General features: G+C 35.0%; 1 protein-coding gene across 1 annotated transcript; it reads left to right on the top strand.

The window, feature by feature from the left end:
* Nucleotides 1-11,102: 11,102 nt before the first annotated feature.
* On the top strand, nucleotides 11,103-14,332 carry tnfb (tumor necrosis factor b (TNF superfamily, member 2)). Its single transcript, XM_087812156.1, has 4 exons — nucleotides 11,103-11,825; nucleotides 11,948-11,990; nucleotides 12,064-12,123; nucleotides 13,400-14,332. The coding sequence occupies exons 1-4, from the start codon at nucleotides 11,658-11,660 to the stop codon at nucleotides 13,822-13,824; spliced, it is 696 nt and encodes a 231-aa protein (XP_087668282.1). The 5' UTR covers nucleotides 11,103-11,657; the 3' UTR covers nucleotides 13,825-14,332.
* Nucleotides 14,333-19,257: the final 4,925 nt, after the last annotated feature.

The following is a 19,257-nucleotide window of genomic DNA, read 5'->3' as shown; positions in this document are numbered from 1 at the left end:
TAAACGTGCACTCAACGTTCAAAGGATTCATTTGAGAATGTATCATTAATAAAGTTAGCTTTACGTGTCATTTAACTGAGAATAAATATTCATTATTTTGCTTATGAATCTTGTTGCAAAACAAACAAGATCATCCCAGATAAACATCACATTAAATCTAATAATATAAACTTAAATAATACAAAAAAATGATTTGTTAAATCAATAATATTGAAAAAAGTTGTTAAAAAAACACATTAGCTTCACATAAAAATAGCAGTAGAAGGAAGGACAAAAGAAAAAAATAGATGGGTGTGTTTGTTTGGCTTCAGGCTTGTTGAACCTGAAATGCAACCGCAGCAGTTTTATTATTGTGCAACAGGAAATGGAACAAATCCACAGGTGTTTCTAATGTCGGCCCTTCAACATGCGACCAGGTAACTGTGCGATCCATCTTTCCACAGGTATAGGATAAAGTTGCCAAATATAGAGCGATGAAGGAAGAAATACATTTACATACAAATAAACCTGCACAACGTTCTTGCAAATACATGGATGCAAATGACTCAAGCGTGATAAAAATAGATCAATAGATCATTACAGAGGAACCGACTCAGTGGTGAACATGATACGATAGTTTCCGTCCAAGATCTTCATTTGAAATGAGGGAGAGATTCGTTGATAATAGTTGTTTGTTTGAATCCATTTGAAAATTGTTTGATCACAGTTGACAATTGTTAGATTTCAGATCAAACTGTTTGATTACAGTTGAAAATTGTTTGATTATAGTTGAAAATTGATTAATAACAGTTGAATATTGTTTGATTACAGTTGAAAATGGTTTGATTATAGTTGAAAATTGATTAATAACAGTTGAATATTGTTTGATTTTAGTTTTAAATTGTTTGATTGTAGTTGAAAATTGATTAATAACAGTTGAATATTGTTTGATTATAGTTGAAAATTGTTTGATTATAGTTGAAAATTGATTAATAACAGTTGAATATTGTTTGATTTTAGTTTTAAATTGTTTGATTGTAGTTGAAAATTGATTAATAACAGTTGAATATTGTTTGATTATAGTTGAAAATTGTTTGATTATAGTTGAAAATTGATTAATAACAGTTGAATATTGTTTGATTTTAGTTGAAAATTGTTTGATTGTAGTTGAAAATTGATTAATAACAGTTGAATATTATTTGATTACAGTTGAATAATGTTTGATTATAGTTGAACATTTTTTGATTATAGTTGAAAATTGATTAATAACAGTTGAATAATGTTTGATTATAGTTGAAAATTGTTTGATTATAGTTGAAAATTGTTTGATTATAGTTGAAAATTGATTAATAACAGTTGAATATTGTTTGATTATAGTTGAAAATTGATTAATAACAGTTGAATATTGTTTGATTTTAGTTGAAAATTGTTTGATTGTAGTTGAAAATTGATTAATAACAGTTGAATATTGTTTGATTTTAGTTGAAAATTGTTTGATTGTAGTTGAAAATTGATTAATAACAGTTGAATATTGTTTGATTACAGTTGAATAATGTTTGATTATAGTTGAAAATTGTTTGATTATAGTTGAAAATTGATTAATAACAGTTGAATAATGTTTGATTATAGTTGAAAATTGTTTGATTATAGTTGAAAATTGTTTGATTATAGTTGAAAATTGATTAATAACAGTTGAATATTGTTTGATTTTAGTTGAAAATTGTTTGATTGTAGTTGAAAATTGATTAATAACAGTTGAATATTGTTTGATTTTAGTTGAAAATTGATTAATAACAGTTGAATATTGTTTGATTTTAGTTTTAAATTGTTTGATTGTAGTTGAAAATTGATTAATAACAGTTGAATATTGTTTGATTATAGTTGAAAATTGTTTGATTGTAGTTGAAAATTGATTAATAACAGTTGAATATTGTTTGATTTTAGTTGAAAATTGTTTGATTGTAGTTGAAAATTGATTAATAACAGTTGAATATTATTTGATTACAGTTGAATAATGTTTGATTATAGTTGAACATTTTTTGATTATAGTTGAAAATTGATTAATAACAGTTGAATAATGTTTGATTATAGTTGAAAATTGTTTGATTATAGTTGAAAATTGTTTGATTATAGTTGAAAATTGATTAATAACAGTTGAATATTGTTTGATTTTAGTTGAAAATTGTTTGATTGTAGTTGAAAATTGATTAATAACAGTTGAATATTGTTTGATTTTAGTTGAAAATTGTTTGATTGTAGTTGAAAATTGATTAATAACAGTTGAATATTGTTTGATTACAGTTGAATAATGTTTGATTATAGTTGAAAATTGTTTGATTATAGTTGAAAATTGATTAATAACAGTTGAATAATGTTTGATTATAGTTGAAAATTGTTTGATTATAGTTGAAAATTGTTTGATTATAGTTGAAAATTGATTAATAACAGTTGAATATTGTTTGATTTTAGTTGAAAATTGTTTGATTGTAGTTGAAAATTGATTAATAACAGTTGAATATTGTTTGATTTTAGTTGAAAATTGATTAATAACAGTTGAATATTGTTTGATTTTAGTTGAAAATTGTTTGATTATAGTTGAAAATTGATTAATAACAGTTGAATATTGTTTGATTTTAGTTGAAAATTGTTTGATTGTAGTTGAAAATTGATTAATAACAGTTGAATATTGTTTGATTTTAGTTGAATATTGTTTGATTATAGTTGAAAATTGTTTGATTACAGTTGAAAATTGATTGATTATAGTTGAAAAAGGTTTGATTATAATTGACAATTGATTGATAACATTTGATACTAGTATGATTACAGTTGAAAATGTTTTGACAACAATTCAAAACGGTTTGATTAAAGTGGCAAATAGTTTGATTACAGTTGAAAAAAATTGTTTTATTAAAGTTGAAAGTTGTTTGATTACAGTTGAAAATAGTTTGATTATAGTTGAAAATTGTTTTATTACAGTTGAAAATAGTTTGATTATAGTTGAAAATGGTTTGATTACACTTGAAAATTGTTTATCCACAGTTGAAAATTGTTTATCTACAGTTGAAAATTGTTTGATTACGGTTAAAAATTGTTTGATTAAAGTTGAAAATTGTTTGATTAAAGTTGAAAATTGTTTGATTAAAGTTGAAAATTGTTTGATTTCAATTGAAATGTGATCGTAGTTCATCATTTTGATTAACTACAGTAGAAAATGTGTGCTTGTAGTTGAAAAATGTAAGATTGCATGTGAATGATATACCAAATAAAGTGTACGATGGTATAAAAACTTCAAATTTACCAAAACTAAGAACAAGACTTGATGGAAAAAACCAATGTACCTACAATTTCCAAATAACTAAGAATAGATCATTATACTGATTTGTTATAAATGGAAGTCCCATTATTACAGAAACCTCCAGAGATATTGATGTTAGATAAAATGTTTGAGTCATGAACACGAGGACACGTAGTGTCTAACAAACTATTAAAAACAAACACTAAATACTTATAGTAATTCTGTGTGTCATTGAGTTTCCATTAATTCTTCAAAACATTTTCATGTTCAGACAGACACACTGCTCACATCAAATATTGAGTAACCACTCACACGTCACACACAAGGTTTAAAAAAAAAGAGAAAAACAGATAACAAATATGTCCACTTCCTCTTGATGCTTTTTTTTCCAAATTCAAATAATTACTAATACAAGTAATACCATGATGACAACACACACATCTGTTAATAACAGTTTTTTTCCGAGTTTATGTAAATTTGGCTTCCCTAAAAAAGTTTTTTGAATTGTCAAGTAATTCTAAATTTGTCAGTTGGAGTTAACATTGCAGTGGCTGCAGGGGTCAAAGGTCCAACGTTTAATAACCTACATTATCATACTTATTTATAATGAATAATATTTGTATATTTTTTGGCATATTTAACAGTTTTACCCATATTACTGATCATTTGATAAAAGTTGCTACTAAATCAATGACATATTTTTCTACAATACGTTGAATATTAATCAAAGGAATACATAAGTATAAGGAAAACATACATTTATTAATATCAACTACTTTGACTATAATTTTGAATTAGATTGTATTTACTGATGGAAGATCACATTATTTATTTGTTGCTGTTGTTCCTTTGTAAAAAAAAAAAAAAAAAGAATCTTTAAAATATATTCATAATCTATTGGGAAAATAGTTTCATGGTTTATTGCAGATTATTTTGTTATGTTTGTTATATTAGCATTTATGTTAGCATTTGAAAATGTTGTCAAAATGTTGTCCTGTTTGGAAATGAATAATATTAGTCTTTACTTAGGGTAAATATAAATGGAATGTAGTAAAAAAATGAGACAGAATATATATTTTTATCAGTAAAAAAATGGAGTTCAAAGGGTTCAGTAAATACGGGAAGTGACAACAGTTGGCAGAACGTTTTGTGATTCATTCCTTTTTTTGTAAAAATGCCAAGTCATGCTTGTTGTGTTTGGTAGCCATGTCTTGTTGCGGCTAACACACATAAAGTTAGAATCTCAACGGCTACAAATTAAATGATCGTAAGAAAATGTTTCCCTTAGTGTTGTTAGCTTTTCTGTAGCACTAGCTACGCCAACTAAATAGCACTGGTACTGCTAAGAATGCTAGCTATGCTATGTGAGTGAGTCATTTGTATTTATATAGCGCTTTTCCAGACCAGGGTCACAAAACGCTTAAACAATCAAAACAATATTCAATAAAATATATACTTTAAAGGTCAAGAATAATGCTAATGCTAGCTACAACAAAACAAACACTGTGTTTTACGGGACTGAGCTAGTCCACCATTAATAATGTGGAATATTTCCAGATTTATTTAAGGTCAGGAAGAACTTTTTTAAGGATTTTACGTATAAAATGTTTAACCCTGTAACAACAGGTTATGAATACAGTAAGAAAACCATTTTTTTATTTTTTAGCAAGAGCCGCCAAGAAAGGCCTGACAATATTTGACTGTACGCGGAAACACAATGGCTTTTGTCGAGTTGATGACAAGCTTTCAGCGATCTGACGTCTCGCTCCACAAACGCTGACGGAGCACTTGTTGTCGTTTAACTTGTTCTACTTTCTCTGAGCAACTGTGTCTACATTTGCCACAAAGTGGAAAAACATCCTTTTTATGCGGGTTGTCTTCGACCGAGAGTTTGTTATGACACTGAGCAGCGATTATAACGCGACATTTCAGTGTAGAAGCCTTGTGTACGGATGGAGTCGAAATGAATGTTAGTAAGGTATTTTATTCTAGAATTAAACCAACAATTATAAACCAATAATTGTATTTAACAACACAAATGTTTACCAAACTTTACCATACCACTTTTTAATATGTATTATATATGTATTCTGCCTGATAATTTGTCATTTAAGATGGTCATTAGATCTTAGCTTTTGTTTGCATTAGGGGTGTGGATCAGGGCCGGGTCTAGGCAGGGGCAAGAGGGGGCCTGGCCCCCTCAAATAAATGTTGTGCCCCCTCAAACTTACATGTAAGTAAGTAAGTAACAGCACAATGCCCCCTCAAGATTTGTGGCTGCCCCCTCATACATGCCTGTCTAGACCCGGCCCTGGTGTGGATTAGCAAGAACCTAGCGATACGATACATATCGCGATATGGGGGCAACGATACGATATATTAGGATACTGTAGTAACAAGGATATAGTTGTAGTATTGTCTCACTTCCTCTGGATGCTTTTTTTCCAAATTCAAATAATTACTAATACAAGTAATACCATGATGACAACACACACATCTGTTAATAACAGCTTTTTTCCGAGTTTATGTAAATTTGGCTTCCCTAAAAAAGTTTTTTGAATTGTCAAGTAATTCTAAATTTGTCAGTTGGAGTTAACATTGCAGTGTCTGCAGGGGTCAAAGGTCCAACGTTTAATAACCTATATATTGTCGAGTACTTGACTCTGGTCTGTTGCAGAAAACACAGACCTCATGACTTTTGACAGAGTAATTTGTTTTAAAGCCAAAATGACTGCCATCTAGTGGCCAGAAGTTTTAATGGCAACACAAAAATGTACAAATGGTGTGAAAACATGTTTCAAATGTTAAAGTCTTCCTCTCCAAGATGCAGGAAGTACCTCATCATGACCATGTTTTCAACGTATTACTTTATAAACTCCCCCCCCCCCCCGTCTGAAATCTCGGCGAACGAAGGGTTATGAGAGCGGAGTCCATTATGGTGTCATAATGGCTTCGCTCCTCCTCCAGCCGGCTGTAATCACGCCCCGCTTTGTTTATACAACGAGTCCGTCGGAAGAGGAGACTCCCGGGATTGACGGCGCGCGGCGACAAACCTTGATGTTTGACCAATCACAGCAGACTGGGCGTGGTTATGGTAAACAAGATAACAGAAAACAAGTGGGCGGGGCATAAGATCATTTTCTAAATATTTCAATTATATAAATAAAGATTTGCACAAACATACTGATGAGTACATACAGGGTCCAAGATGATACATTATCAACACATGAGAAAAAATAATAATATCGCCATTTTCTGCTTCTCTGGTCCCGTCAGAAACCCATCCATTGCTAACTCGCTAGCTGCTAACTAGCTAGCTACAAGCTACAAACTAGCTAGCTACAAGCTACTTAGGAAAGGGTGCAAACAGCCTGTTGTTACAGAATGTGAGACATATATATATTGATGTATATAGAAATATTCAAGGAAAGTGGTTATAAAATACTTCATTTTATATTATACCAGATCATATTAAAGTCAATTTATTTTTTATTTTTACTGAACCCCCACTAGTACCCCCTGTTTTTAGAACCACTGAACCACATGAGTGTGTCTTTGAAAAGCTAATAATTTAAATTACCAGGTGAAAAAATGAGAGTAAAGGTCTTCATGGAAACAAGTAGCTCTGTGTGGGACTTCGGAAACTCTTGAGGTGTCAACGTCCTGGTTTGTGGTCTGAAATGAGGGAAGAAATGTAAATTTAATAAAGTAGGTTAGTACGTAAGTCATTTTTATTTACATAGCGCTTTTCCAGACCAGGGTCACAAAGCGCTTGAACAATCAAAACAATATTCAATAAAGTATATACTTTAAAGGTCAAGATAAAACTGAGAACATATTTATTTATTTATTTTACCTCGGCATTGAGGATTATTTCACCTCCAGCCAGGAATCGGCAACAAACGTGACGGCTCAGGCTCCACTTCCTGTTCCTTTGCCTCTTCATTCATCACTTCCAGCCTGAGGGCCACGAGGTGCCCACACACTTCATGACGCAACCCGGGAGCAAAAAGAACAAGAGAGGATTTTCCAGAGCCAAGTGAGCCCAGGTGGGAGCAGCACAGGTGGGTGTGTTTTCCCACGAATTAGGGAAGAGCTGCGACATGCAAAGTCAACATCGGATCTATTTTTAGACAAACAGTAGGAAGTTCTTTATCTTTAAAAAACCGTCTGCTAAATATAGAATTCATTCCATTTTTTTTTAATGGATGTCACTTCAGGAATAACTGGATCCGAGTATCTGAGTAAAGATATTTTTAAACGTTTAAAACAATCGACTAAATTTCCAGGAGGATCAAAGTGGAAAATCAGGCAGAGGATGAAACTGTATTTAGGCGGAGCAAATAACTTTCACACACCACTGTCGTCAAACAAGTTTAAATAAATATAATTTGCTGCTATCCTTCATTGACTCCATTATTATTATTATTCATTTTTATTGTAATTTGGTCTTTCAGAAAAAAGTTGGAGACCCTCTTGCAGTAGTCAAAGACTGAGAAAGCCTTCAAAAGATTTGTGCATCCAGATGGAATTTTAAAACACCGGTTTAATGCATTTGTCCTGAAGATTCCACTTGAATCTGTTCTTTTGCTTTTGAGTTACTTTGCAAAGAGAACAGACGTACCGTCTCTTGTGTTAGCTCAGGGTCAATGTGACCCGAAGGTGTTTGTGGTATCCCTTGTGTTGTCTCCGGGTCAAGGTGAACGACCTTCACTGCTGCATTTATGGAAGCCAGGGAGGTCGTTCACCTTGACCCGGAAGACAACACAAGGGATACCACGAAAACATTTGTTTTTGCGCCTTTGGGTCACCATGACCAAGAGACAACACAAGGGATACCACAAACATATTTGTTTTCGGCATCCGAGTCACCTTGACCCAGAGACAACACAAGGGACACCGCAAACACATTTTTTTTCGCGCCTTCGGGTCACCTTGACCCAGTGACAACACAAGGGATACCACAAACTAATTTATTCTCGGACCTTCGGGTCAACTTGACCCACAGATTACACAAGGGTTAATCTCAATAATCATAATTCCACCCAACTCAAGAGGAAACATCTGACCCCAATTGTTGCGCTGTTTGAGTTTCTTTAACATTCAGTCCCATTAATAATGAATGATATCCTTGGCAGAGGTAATTAACATGTCGGATTAGATACTATGTACACATTCATTCATTAATATATTTTATTAAAATTAATATTAAACACAAGATACAGTGGCTTGCAAAAGTATTCATACCCCTTGAACTTGATACTTTTGCACGCTGCACTTTTCAGTTTTTTATTTGTGAAAATGTTTTAAAATCATGTACAATTTTCTTTATACTTCACAATTGTGTAACACTTTGTGTTGGTCATCATGCTTCACATTAAAATCTAATAATATATATTCATGTTTGTGGCGAGTAATGTGACAAAATGTGAAAAAGTTCAAAGGGATATGAATATTTTTGTAAGCCACTGTAATTATTACATTTGAAAGTTTATAGTTGACTTTTTTAAATGTGTTTGTTTTGTTTTATTTGCCATCATAATATGTTGATTAAACTGATTGAAAAAAACATTGTTTATTATGTTAAAAAACCCTTGAATCAGGAACATTTATACGAACAAGAATAGTTCACTTGCTAGAAGTCCAGTGTAACTTAAAGATACTTTAGTTTATGGAATAAAATATTGGTTTCATTGCAAAAAAACATTAGCTTTTGTGTCTTTTTTTAAATATTTCTATATTTAAAAATAATAGTTCACTTGCTAAACGTTCAGTGTAACTTAAAGATACTTTAGTTTATGGAATAAAATATTGGTTTCATTGCAAAAAAACATTAGCTTTTGTGTCTTTTTTAAAATATTTCTATATTTAAAAAGAATAGTTCACTTGCTAAACGTCCAGTGTAACTTAAAGATACTTTAGTTTATGGAATAAAATATTGGTTTCATTGCAAAAAACATTAGCTTTTGTGTCTTTTAAAACATTTTTTTTTATATATTTAAAAAGAATAGTTCACTTGCTAAACGTTCAGTGTAACTTAAAGATACTTTAGTTTATGGAATAAAAAATTGGTTTCATTGCAATAAAACATTAGCTTTTGTGACGTTTTTTTTTAATGGTTAAACCAACTCAAGGTAAATGATCTTCAGGGCTAAGAGAAGGGCACACTGATATGACATCTTAAAGTGGGAAGGTTGAGTTGCCGGGGCAATTTCCCCCCCTCTTGGCAGCATGAAAGTGAGCCTTTGTGTGTTTCGGGGATTCCACCGGGAGTTTGTGCATTAGTGATGACCTCGGAGCGATCGGGAGCCTTTTCTTTTTCTTCCCTCAGATAGGAAACATTCCAGAGATTCCGTAGCGCGATTTAAACTATGTGTCAAATGATGCTTTTTCCTTTTTTAAAAAACCCATAAGTTACTTGTTCCCCTTTTGTGCAAAAAACACATGCCATCAAAGAGTGTAATCATGAGATGATTAATGGAAGAAGAGTGGGTGAGAATGTTTGTGCAACACACTCTCTGCGGTCGGCGTGTTTGCATGTTGCAATCCTAGAGCAGACACACAAAGTGTGAACAACACAAAGCGACAAAAAAAACGACAATCTTAGAACATCCGTTAATCTCCGGACAGGTTTTTAACACACAAAGGCAATGGAAAAAATCTCCTGTTGTGACAGAAACCTGATGATGAAAGTGAAATAAGGAAACAAACGTAATAAAGAGAAGTGTAAAAACCTGTTTGGAGATTTTAACGATTGAGAAACAGAAACTTGCTGCCAAAACAACTTTCTCTTTTGGAACCGCAGTGATTTTCCAATTTTTTTTTTGGTGGCAGGTGAAACGTTTTTGATTGGCCTTTTGAACCATTTCGGTGTTATTTACTTATCATTATTATGACTTTTTCTCAGTAGTACAGATTAAAAAACAACATTTTTTCAAGTTGTCAAACATGAGAAAATGGAATGTTCCTTTTTTTTTTGTTGTACTTTTTTTCCCCCTTCATAAAATGTCCATTTTTTCGGCTAAACCAAAACTAAAACTAAGACATTGATCAAATATTTTGACAAAAGACTATGAAAGTTTTCTTTTTCTGAAACCGAAGCCAGACCTTGAATCTGAAAACATTCAACTTTCTTAAAACATTTATTAGCAATTAGCACATTGCTAACTAAACTTTCTTGCATAACAATAAACACTTTTTTAAATTCTGAATATGTTTTGTATCTCATTTGAGAGTTCCCTTTTCAGGATTAGATACTTTTCTTTATTGTGGAAACCAGCAACAAATCTGGATCACTATCGAAAAGTATTTAATGTTACCAAAACTGGCGGCTATTTGTATATTTAATATTTAGATTCAGGGCTTTCAAACCTGTAATAAAATTCTTATTAAACTGGAAATTACTTTTCGAAACATAAAAGCAAATTACATTTGTTACCCTTTTTCTTTTATCATATATTTTCAAGTTATTATCTGTTAAAACTTGATGGATATACAAAACATTTTTTAGCAATTAAGCTAAATTAGCATTTTGCTAATAAGACTTATTACTAGTAACTTACAGTAAGACACAAAAAATGTTTAACAATCCAGTAATGAGTTGTTTTAAAAAAAATTATGAACTTGGAGTCTTTTTGATAGACCGAAAAAACATCTTCTCAATGCTAATTGAGCATTAGCATTGAGTTTGCTGAAACACAACAATGTTCATATTGTGTTTATAAGCGACCTTGAGTGCCAAGAAAGGCGCCTTTAAATATAGTATTATTATTATTATTATTATTATTATAAGCGGGTGAGTAATCAACAAGTCTTATCATCTCGTAAAACAAGTAGCTAAAGCTTTGTGTACTTCATTTCCAATGACTCGTGCACATCTGCTGCCGCCGTGACCAGACTCTGGGGCTGGAATGTTGATAAATTTTCGTGGTTTTTGAAAAAAAAAACAAGCCGGTCAAAAAAAATTACCGAGCGGTTTGCGCTGCTGTGACCACAGCCCTGCAAACATCTGTGTGTGGCTCACTGTGTGCTTCGCTGTGTATCTGTCTGCGTTCAACCACTTCGCCACCCTGACACCGCGGCTCCTGTAAGACTTCATGGTTTGATGAAAAAAAAAAAAAAGAAAAAAAGAAAAGCGAAATTCTCCAGCTACTATTTCCCCTGCGGCACCTTTTTTGGCTCAAGTCGCTCCACTTGCAAGCTTTCCCCCGACTGCCTTCTGAGAGTGACATCACTGGAGTTTCCCCATGTGCAGAGGCAGCCGAGGAGGCATAAATACTAACCGGCTCACAAGCAGAACCTCATTCAAACACCAAAGAGCTCAGCTTAGCACCGTCTTCCCCTTTATTATTTGTTGAGACTTTGAGGTTATTTTCTGCACAACATGGTGGCCTACACTGCAGCACCTGGAGATGTGGAGAGCGGCGAGAAGATGGAGAGGAGATCATCCGGACTGATCTGGAAGCTGATGGTGTCGGTCCTGGTTCTGATGCTCTGCGTCGGTGGGGTCACGCTCTTTTTGTGGCTGTGGAACGGACGACCAGAAGTGACGGTGAGAAAGACTTAAAGTCATAATAATGATAGTAATTTATATTATTATTATATTTATATGAAGATAGTACATTTCAAGAAGAGAATATCTAACAAACGAGGTGTTTTTCTTTTGTGTTTCAGTCGAATATGGGTCAAACCGAACTGCAGACAATGGAGGAAACCGGTGAGTTGTGCAAAAAAGGAAGTGTTGATAGATCAACGACCACTTGAACTAACCATCGTCTTCCTCTCCGCAGATCATCACTTTACTCTGAGACAGATCAGCAGCAAATCCCAAGCAGCCATTCACCTGGAAGGTGAGTCCGCTCTCCGATAAATGTAGCATTCATCTCGTCCAATCGTATTTCAATGTTTGCGTCGACACCCGAGATAAGAAATCAAAAGTTGGTCCTCTGTCACAGTCGTGACATTGAAATAGTCAAACTGGTTATTCTGCTTTAAAGTGTTGTCGTTCTACACGTGGAAGTAATTTTCTGTTTGATGGAGGCGACTCATGATTTATGTTATTTATTTATTTATGTTTTTGATTCATCTCTGGGGTTTTTATCTTCAAAAACAAATGGTCAATTTAGATGGAAAATATGATTTTCACATGTTAATAGTTGTATACATTTGAAATAAAAACAAACACTTCAGATCAGGAAGTAATTTTATTAAAATAAATACAGTTAATGTACCAAAATGATCAAAACAAAACAGTTATAAAAGCTTAATTACCTTACGCCTAGTTCAATATGGCTAAGCTAACACCAAAATATTTAATTATAAAATAAAAAGTTTTTTTTTAATAATATTTAGTGATCATGAAATAAAAATTGTTGGATTTGAAAGTCGTATTTAGCTAGCCACACCTTACTACGCATATTTAACTAGTGATGGTAAGTCAGTTACATCTAGCTAATGGCAGTTGGCTAGTGACACCTAGCTATTTATATTTAGCTAGGGACAGTTAGCTAGTGATACATAGCTAGTCATATTTAGCTAGTGACACCTCACTAGTCATATCTAGCTAGCGATGGTAAGCTTGTGATACCTAGCTAGTTATATTTAGCTAGGGGCAGTTAGCTAGTGATACATAGCTAGTCATATATAGCTAGTGACACCTCACTAGTCATATCTAGCTAGTGATGGTAAGCTTGAGATACCTAGCTAGTTATATTTAGCTAGTGACAGTTAGCTAGTGATACCTAACTATTTATATTTATCTAGTGACAGATAGCTAGTGATACCTAGCTAGTCATGTTTAGCTGGTGACACCTCACTAGTCATATCTCGCTAGTGATGGTAAGCTAGTGACACCTAGCTAGTTCCATCTAGTATCGAAAAACTTTGTTGATTATTTTTCTGCGGAATTAACAAACGTTAGGTTGTTTTGAAGTTTTGCTTAATACTGTTGCTAACTGTTAGCATTCATGTATTTCATTTTTTAAGCACTTGTGTTGGACGTGGTTAGCTAATACGTGTTCACAGGTTTCTCTAGTTAAGATACAAGTCAATGTTTTTTTCTGGTTATCATCAGTTGCTAAGAGCAGTTCCGTGAGCCATATTGACCAATTTATTCTTCATTCTCAGGCAACTACAAAGACGAGAAGCTGCTGTGGAAGAAGGACGTGGGTCAAGCCTTCCTCACGGGCGGCTTCACGCTGGACGACAACAAGATCACCATCCCGCGCACAGGCCTCTACTTCGTCTACAGCCAGGCGTCCTTCCGGGTCAACTGCATCGAGGACGAGGGCGAGGAGGAGGACGTGAGCCTCCGGCTGCACAGCCACAAGATCCAGCGCCTATCCGAACAAACGGGCGGCAACTCCACGCTGATGGGCGCCGTGAGGTCGGCGTGCCAGCGCGGCACCCAGGAGACCGGCTGGTACAACGCCATCTACCTGGGCGCCGTCTTCCAGCTCCGGGAGGGCGACACGCTCTGGACCGAAACCACCAAACTGTCCGAGTTGGAGACCGACCAGGGCACCACCTTCTTCGGGGTCTTCGCCCTTTAATTCTGTTACGAGTTCAGAATATTATATATGTTTCATCATCATGATGATGTGAGAAGAAAAAGAAAAAAAATCTCCTTTGGAGATTCAACTTGTTGATTTTTAGAATCATATAAACTGCAACAGTTTGGGAACTTAATTAAGACTTTATATATTTATTATGAAGGTTTTAATAGCTGTTGTTTCGACTCTTCTGACCCGGGATCTGTGTCTCTCCTCTCAGCTGGAAATGCCAAAGATTTGTTTTGAAAAACTGTGCGATGGATTTTTCTCATGACTTCTCTCTAGAGGGAAAAACCAGTTTCTCCTTTTTCATGATCTCATCATGATGAGTTCAGATTTCAGGAAGACAAAAAAATATATTTATTGATTGTAAAAGGATTCGTTATCATGATGAATCAAACCCTAAAATAACTTATTTATCTGTGTTTTTCTTTATCTATTTGACTCTAATTCCAACTGTGATTTTATATCTTTAATTTTTTTTGGTCACTTTTTTTTATTTATTTATTCTGACCTGAGATTGTAAAACTTTCTCTGCTGTATTTTTTTTTAAACTGTATTTATTGATATTTATTTGTATTTAAATTGTCGGTTTGGGAAACTATATTTAAGTATTTACAATAAAATGAACCAAAAAAAAAAAAATGAGCGTTTGTTTGTGTCGTCTTGAAAACAGGAAACAGTTTCACAGCTGAGGTCGTAAAACAGCTGACTCGACAAACACACACACACACACAAACAAAGACCTGATCCAGGATCGGGTCCGGCGTGCTTTGAATTTCTCCCACAGACAGCAAATACTTTCCTTTGTCAGACTAAACACAGGGAAATTCCTACTTCTTGAGTGCTGCGTCAGGTGCAGACCCACAGAAGCCTCAACCCAGAACGGGTTTTTCCCCGCGCCCTGGACTCAACACACAACCTCCTTCCTTCTGTTGCCACATACCTGATCTCCGGTCGTATGGAAAGAGACGTGTCATGAAAGGAAGTGTGTGTTTTCCATTAGATCTTGGTGTTGGCCTACAAACATCTTATTACAATTGCTTGTATACAAACAATGTTTCTTAATAATCCATTTCTTAACAAGCCTTTTTTGGGCATTTCTGCCAAGTGTTTTAGTCGAGTCGAGTCATTTTAGTTTACAATCCTGAAATTCCTCGTCTAGTCCAGATTAAATAAATGATCGCCTAAAAGGTGGGATAAACATTCTCAGCAGCGCGTGAGACTGGTGTTGTGAGCAGACGAATGTTGAGTGCGCAGCAGAGAAGTTGAGCGCGTGTATGACGGCTAGAGCGCACGTGTATGACATGTTGAACGCACACGTATGACTGGTTGAGCCCGCGGCGCAAGAGTGATTTTGAGCAACAAAAAAATATATATTTTGAGTGTACAACAACCAAGACACACTCGCTCAAAATGGTGGCAGTAATCTTACTCCATAGCCGTCCGCCATGAAGTGACGTGTGTTGTTAATCCAACCCCGTGATGATGCAATGACGTAACCCTGTCCACGGCGTGTCGGCTCAGTTGGTGCAGAGTCATGAAAGTGTTTGTAGACAAGTCACCCACTAGGTAATGTTCATATATAAGGCGCTCCTGATTATACAGTAAGGCGCACTGTCAGTTTTTGAGAAAATTAAAGACTTTTAAGTGCGCCTTATAGTGCGGAAAATACGGTATATTAAATTAAAAACTAGTTTGTTTTACAAGTCAATTAAAGACTTCCTACTTAGCAATTATTCATTTACCCAGATCTCAGTTTACTTTTGTACCAACCAGGAACATTCTTTGTTCCCAAGTCAAGTCTATTCCATTATCATGTTCTTTGATTTTGACAAGTTGTATTCCAATGGTTAGCGGTCTACCCCCAACCCTTGCTAGGTCACCCTGGTCTGTGTCTCAAATCACATACTTGCGTACTTAAACTCAGTATTTTAAGTGCAATAGTGCATCTCAATTTTTATGTAGTGCTCCATGCACACTATGTTAGCGTTACTAAAACGCCCACAAAACTGAGTGTGGATCGATGGACACTTTCTACCCTAAACGGCCGCTATCTTAGGGACATTGACGTCGTCACTACCACTCAAAATGAGTGTATTTTCAGGTGCATTTTCAGCCAACTGTGGGAGGATGACACGTCTTCGGTGCCAATACCCACGTAAATATCTTGCGAAGATTTAGTTTCTCATATTTCTTGATCCAAACTTGCAAAAACGTGCTGCCAGCAGGTGTCGATAGTGTTCCTACGGCTGGTTGCAATCATCGTTAAATAGTAGTAGAAGAAGAAGCTGTCGCCTCATTTCCTGTTAGTGCGTAGCGGAAGTGTTTGATTTGAGACGTACTATCTGTTTAGAATTTGCGTACTAGTTAGTACGTACACTATCCTGATGCATACTAACTGCCAGTGCACTAAGAGAAGTATGCGATTTGAGACACAGCACTTGTAGATAAATCAAGTCTATTCCATAATCATGTCCTTTGATTTTGACAAGTTGCTTTCCAATGGTTAGCGGTCACCCCCAACCCTTGCTAGCTTACCCTGTTCTGCGTGTCCAGAATGTGTGTAGCAGCAGAGAGCCAGGATGTAGCAATTCAGGAGAAACTAGTGAGGAGTGTGGTGTCTCAAATCGCGCACTTCTTGAAGTGCACTGCTTTACAGCACACTGCAAGACAGTGCACTTATTTGTGCAGTGCTCAAATTTCAACAGGGTAGCACTGTCTCAAATCAAAGACTTTTTAATGCTGATTGGATTTTTCGCCAATTGAAACAAGTCATTAAGTTTTGTTTTAATTATGTTATTATTGTTGTTTTGTGGTAAAATGAGCGTCATATACATCACTAAGGTTAAGGGCGTGTTGTGACTTAAGCTTTCTCTGTTGCAAGGTGTCACTCCCGAATTACATTTGACGTAGTAGGACTCTTCGGAGAGAATGGTCGATGATGAATCAAAACACGCACAAGGTCAGAATCAAGATTCAGCCTGAGAGGAGGAGAACCTAGCCAGCTCAATACAAGTTCCAAACTTGCTCCTGCCGCTGCTCACTAAGTTCTGATCTCCTACAGAGTTCAGGGTCAATTTATTGTACGAGTTCAAGAAGTCACAAAAGGTTCAACATACGTCATCATTTCCTGGAATGCTATTCTTTACGTGCAGTTCTTGGTCTCTTTTTTTCCCTTTTGCATCGTGTTCTTACAGGGGCCTCTGCGGTCAAGATATCAGACAGGATACCGTAACAGATGTTTCTCCATGATGCTGATACATTGTTCATGAGCATACAGTTTTAACACATACTTTCTTAACACCTACTGCTAAACTTAAGCTTAATGTAATGACAGCTTGTATATCAGAATCAGAATCCTTTATTTGTCCCGCGAGGGGAAATTCGGTTTAAACAGCAGAGCAATATACAAACAAATAAAAACACCCAGAAATAAAATAATAAAATGAAAAAAATCTAAATAGAATAAAATAGAAATCTGCACCATATTATATATACAACATTTTTACAAAAATAACAAGAAGAGGTGCTGTTAAATATTTATCTTGCTGTGTTCTTGTTGTGGAGTCTGATGGCAGCAGGGAGGAAGGACCTGCGGTACCTCTCCCTCACACACCTGGGATGGAGCCTCCTATCACTGATGGAGCTCCTCAATGCCCTCAGTGTGTGCTGGAGAGGGTGAGATAAGTTCCTCCTCATGGAGGCCAGCTTGCTCTGTATCCTCCTCCCAGACACTTCCTCCACAGGATCCAGGGGGCGCCCTAGGACGTAACCGGCCTTCTTAATAAGGCTGTCCAGTTTAGCCCTATCCTTTGCTGATACACAGTTACACAGCTGTACTGTATACACAGTTATTGTTACCGTGACTTGATATACTGCGTAGCTTAATATAATGCGCAACTCAATACAATGCGTAACATAATATTTGACATACTCCACAGGTGGAAAGGGTCCAACGATCCATACTTTATTTTCTGGCCATCTAAGTGCTCATTGGGCTGTGTCCCAAATCGCTCAATTCCTCGACTGCATTGGTTTACAGAACATGTTAAGACGGTGCACGTACTTGCCCAGTTTGCAAATTTCGACATGTAATAGTGTCTCAAATCACAAACTGCTGCTACACAAGGAAATGACTCGACAGCTTCTTCTTCTACTACATTCTAACACTGATTGCAACCAGTCGTTCAAACCCCATTGCAAGTGAATAAGTTGCGTTTTATTTTGTTATTACTGTTGTTGTGTTGTTTTGTGTCTTTCTAAGACAGAATAAAGTCCATTTATAGTTTCTTATTTTACTCAAGTCCATAGTCGATCAAAACTACTGATTTAAAAGGTATTTTTTGCGTTAAATATCTTGATACACAGTAGATGAAAATAAAAACTTAAATGATTATCACCAAATGTTTTGTTTTATTCATCCATGATGTTTAAAGCAGTGGGGGACAATTGAATTACTGAGGGGCCACATTTATACTATAACTGTTATGAGGGGTCCTCAAGTGAAAAAATACAGGAGTGAAATACAGTATACTATATATAGAATATACAGTGAATTAATATACTGGGAAAACAGTAAAAATAGAATAAAGGTAAATATGTTCAAAATATTTTCTCTTATTTTATCTAACTTTTAATATTATATACACGTTTATTATGGACTTTTTCTTTTTTTAAAGGGACTAAACCATTTATGGGCAAAACATTCTGACAAAAATGACAGAAACTGAGGATAATGGTCCCAAAACACCCACATAGTCATGTTCACTGAAAAGTTACATTTAGATAAAAAAGAGGAAGAAAATATCTCGTGCTTCCTCACTGGGGGAGTTTCTTTTGTTTACTTTCACCGAGTAAAACACAGAAGAAATGTCCAAACGAGAGAACCTAAAAACACCGAAACTGATTTAATTTTCACGGAATCAGGAATATTATTTCGACTTTATACTCTTACAGCCAGTTAAAGAGCTGTTGCAGTGCATTATGGGGCTTATTGTCATGATCTAAAATGGCGGAAATCGCAAGTGACAAATTACTACATTTATTCCCAAACTAATAAAACAATCTCTAAGATCTCTAAGAGTAAAAAAAACCAAAGGGGCCAATTAATGGCAGAAATAAAGAGGAAAAGAAAGTATAACAACAAGGAATCTCGATGAAAACACAGATGTCAAAACACTTGAATAAACCAGAAAAAAACAACGGGGAAAAATAGGGAAAAATACAAAAGGTCCAAGAGGAATAAAGAACTACTATACCAGTGCAGAAAAATCTTTTTTCTGGCAGACAGGATTGGACTCAGGAGGTGGAAGAAGGTGATTAATTGTTGATGAGGTACAGCCGTGTGCCATTGGGATCATGGGAATGGAGAGAATGTGAAGTGAAAATACAAAATAAAACCAAAATAATAGCTTATAGCATGAGTGTATT

This window comes from Callionymus lyra, chromosome 17, assembly GCF_982586985.1.
Source record: "Callionymus lyra chromosome 17, fCalLyr1.hap1.1, whole genome shotgun sequence".
Classification (NCBI taxonomy): Eukaryota; Metazoa; Chordata; class Actinopteri; order Syngnathiformes; family Callionymidae; genus Callionymus; species Callionymus lyra.
This window is presented reverse-complemented; position numbering and strand designations above follow the sequence as displayed.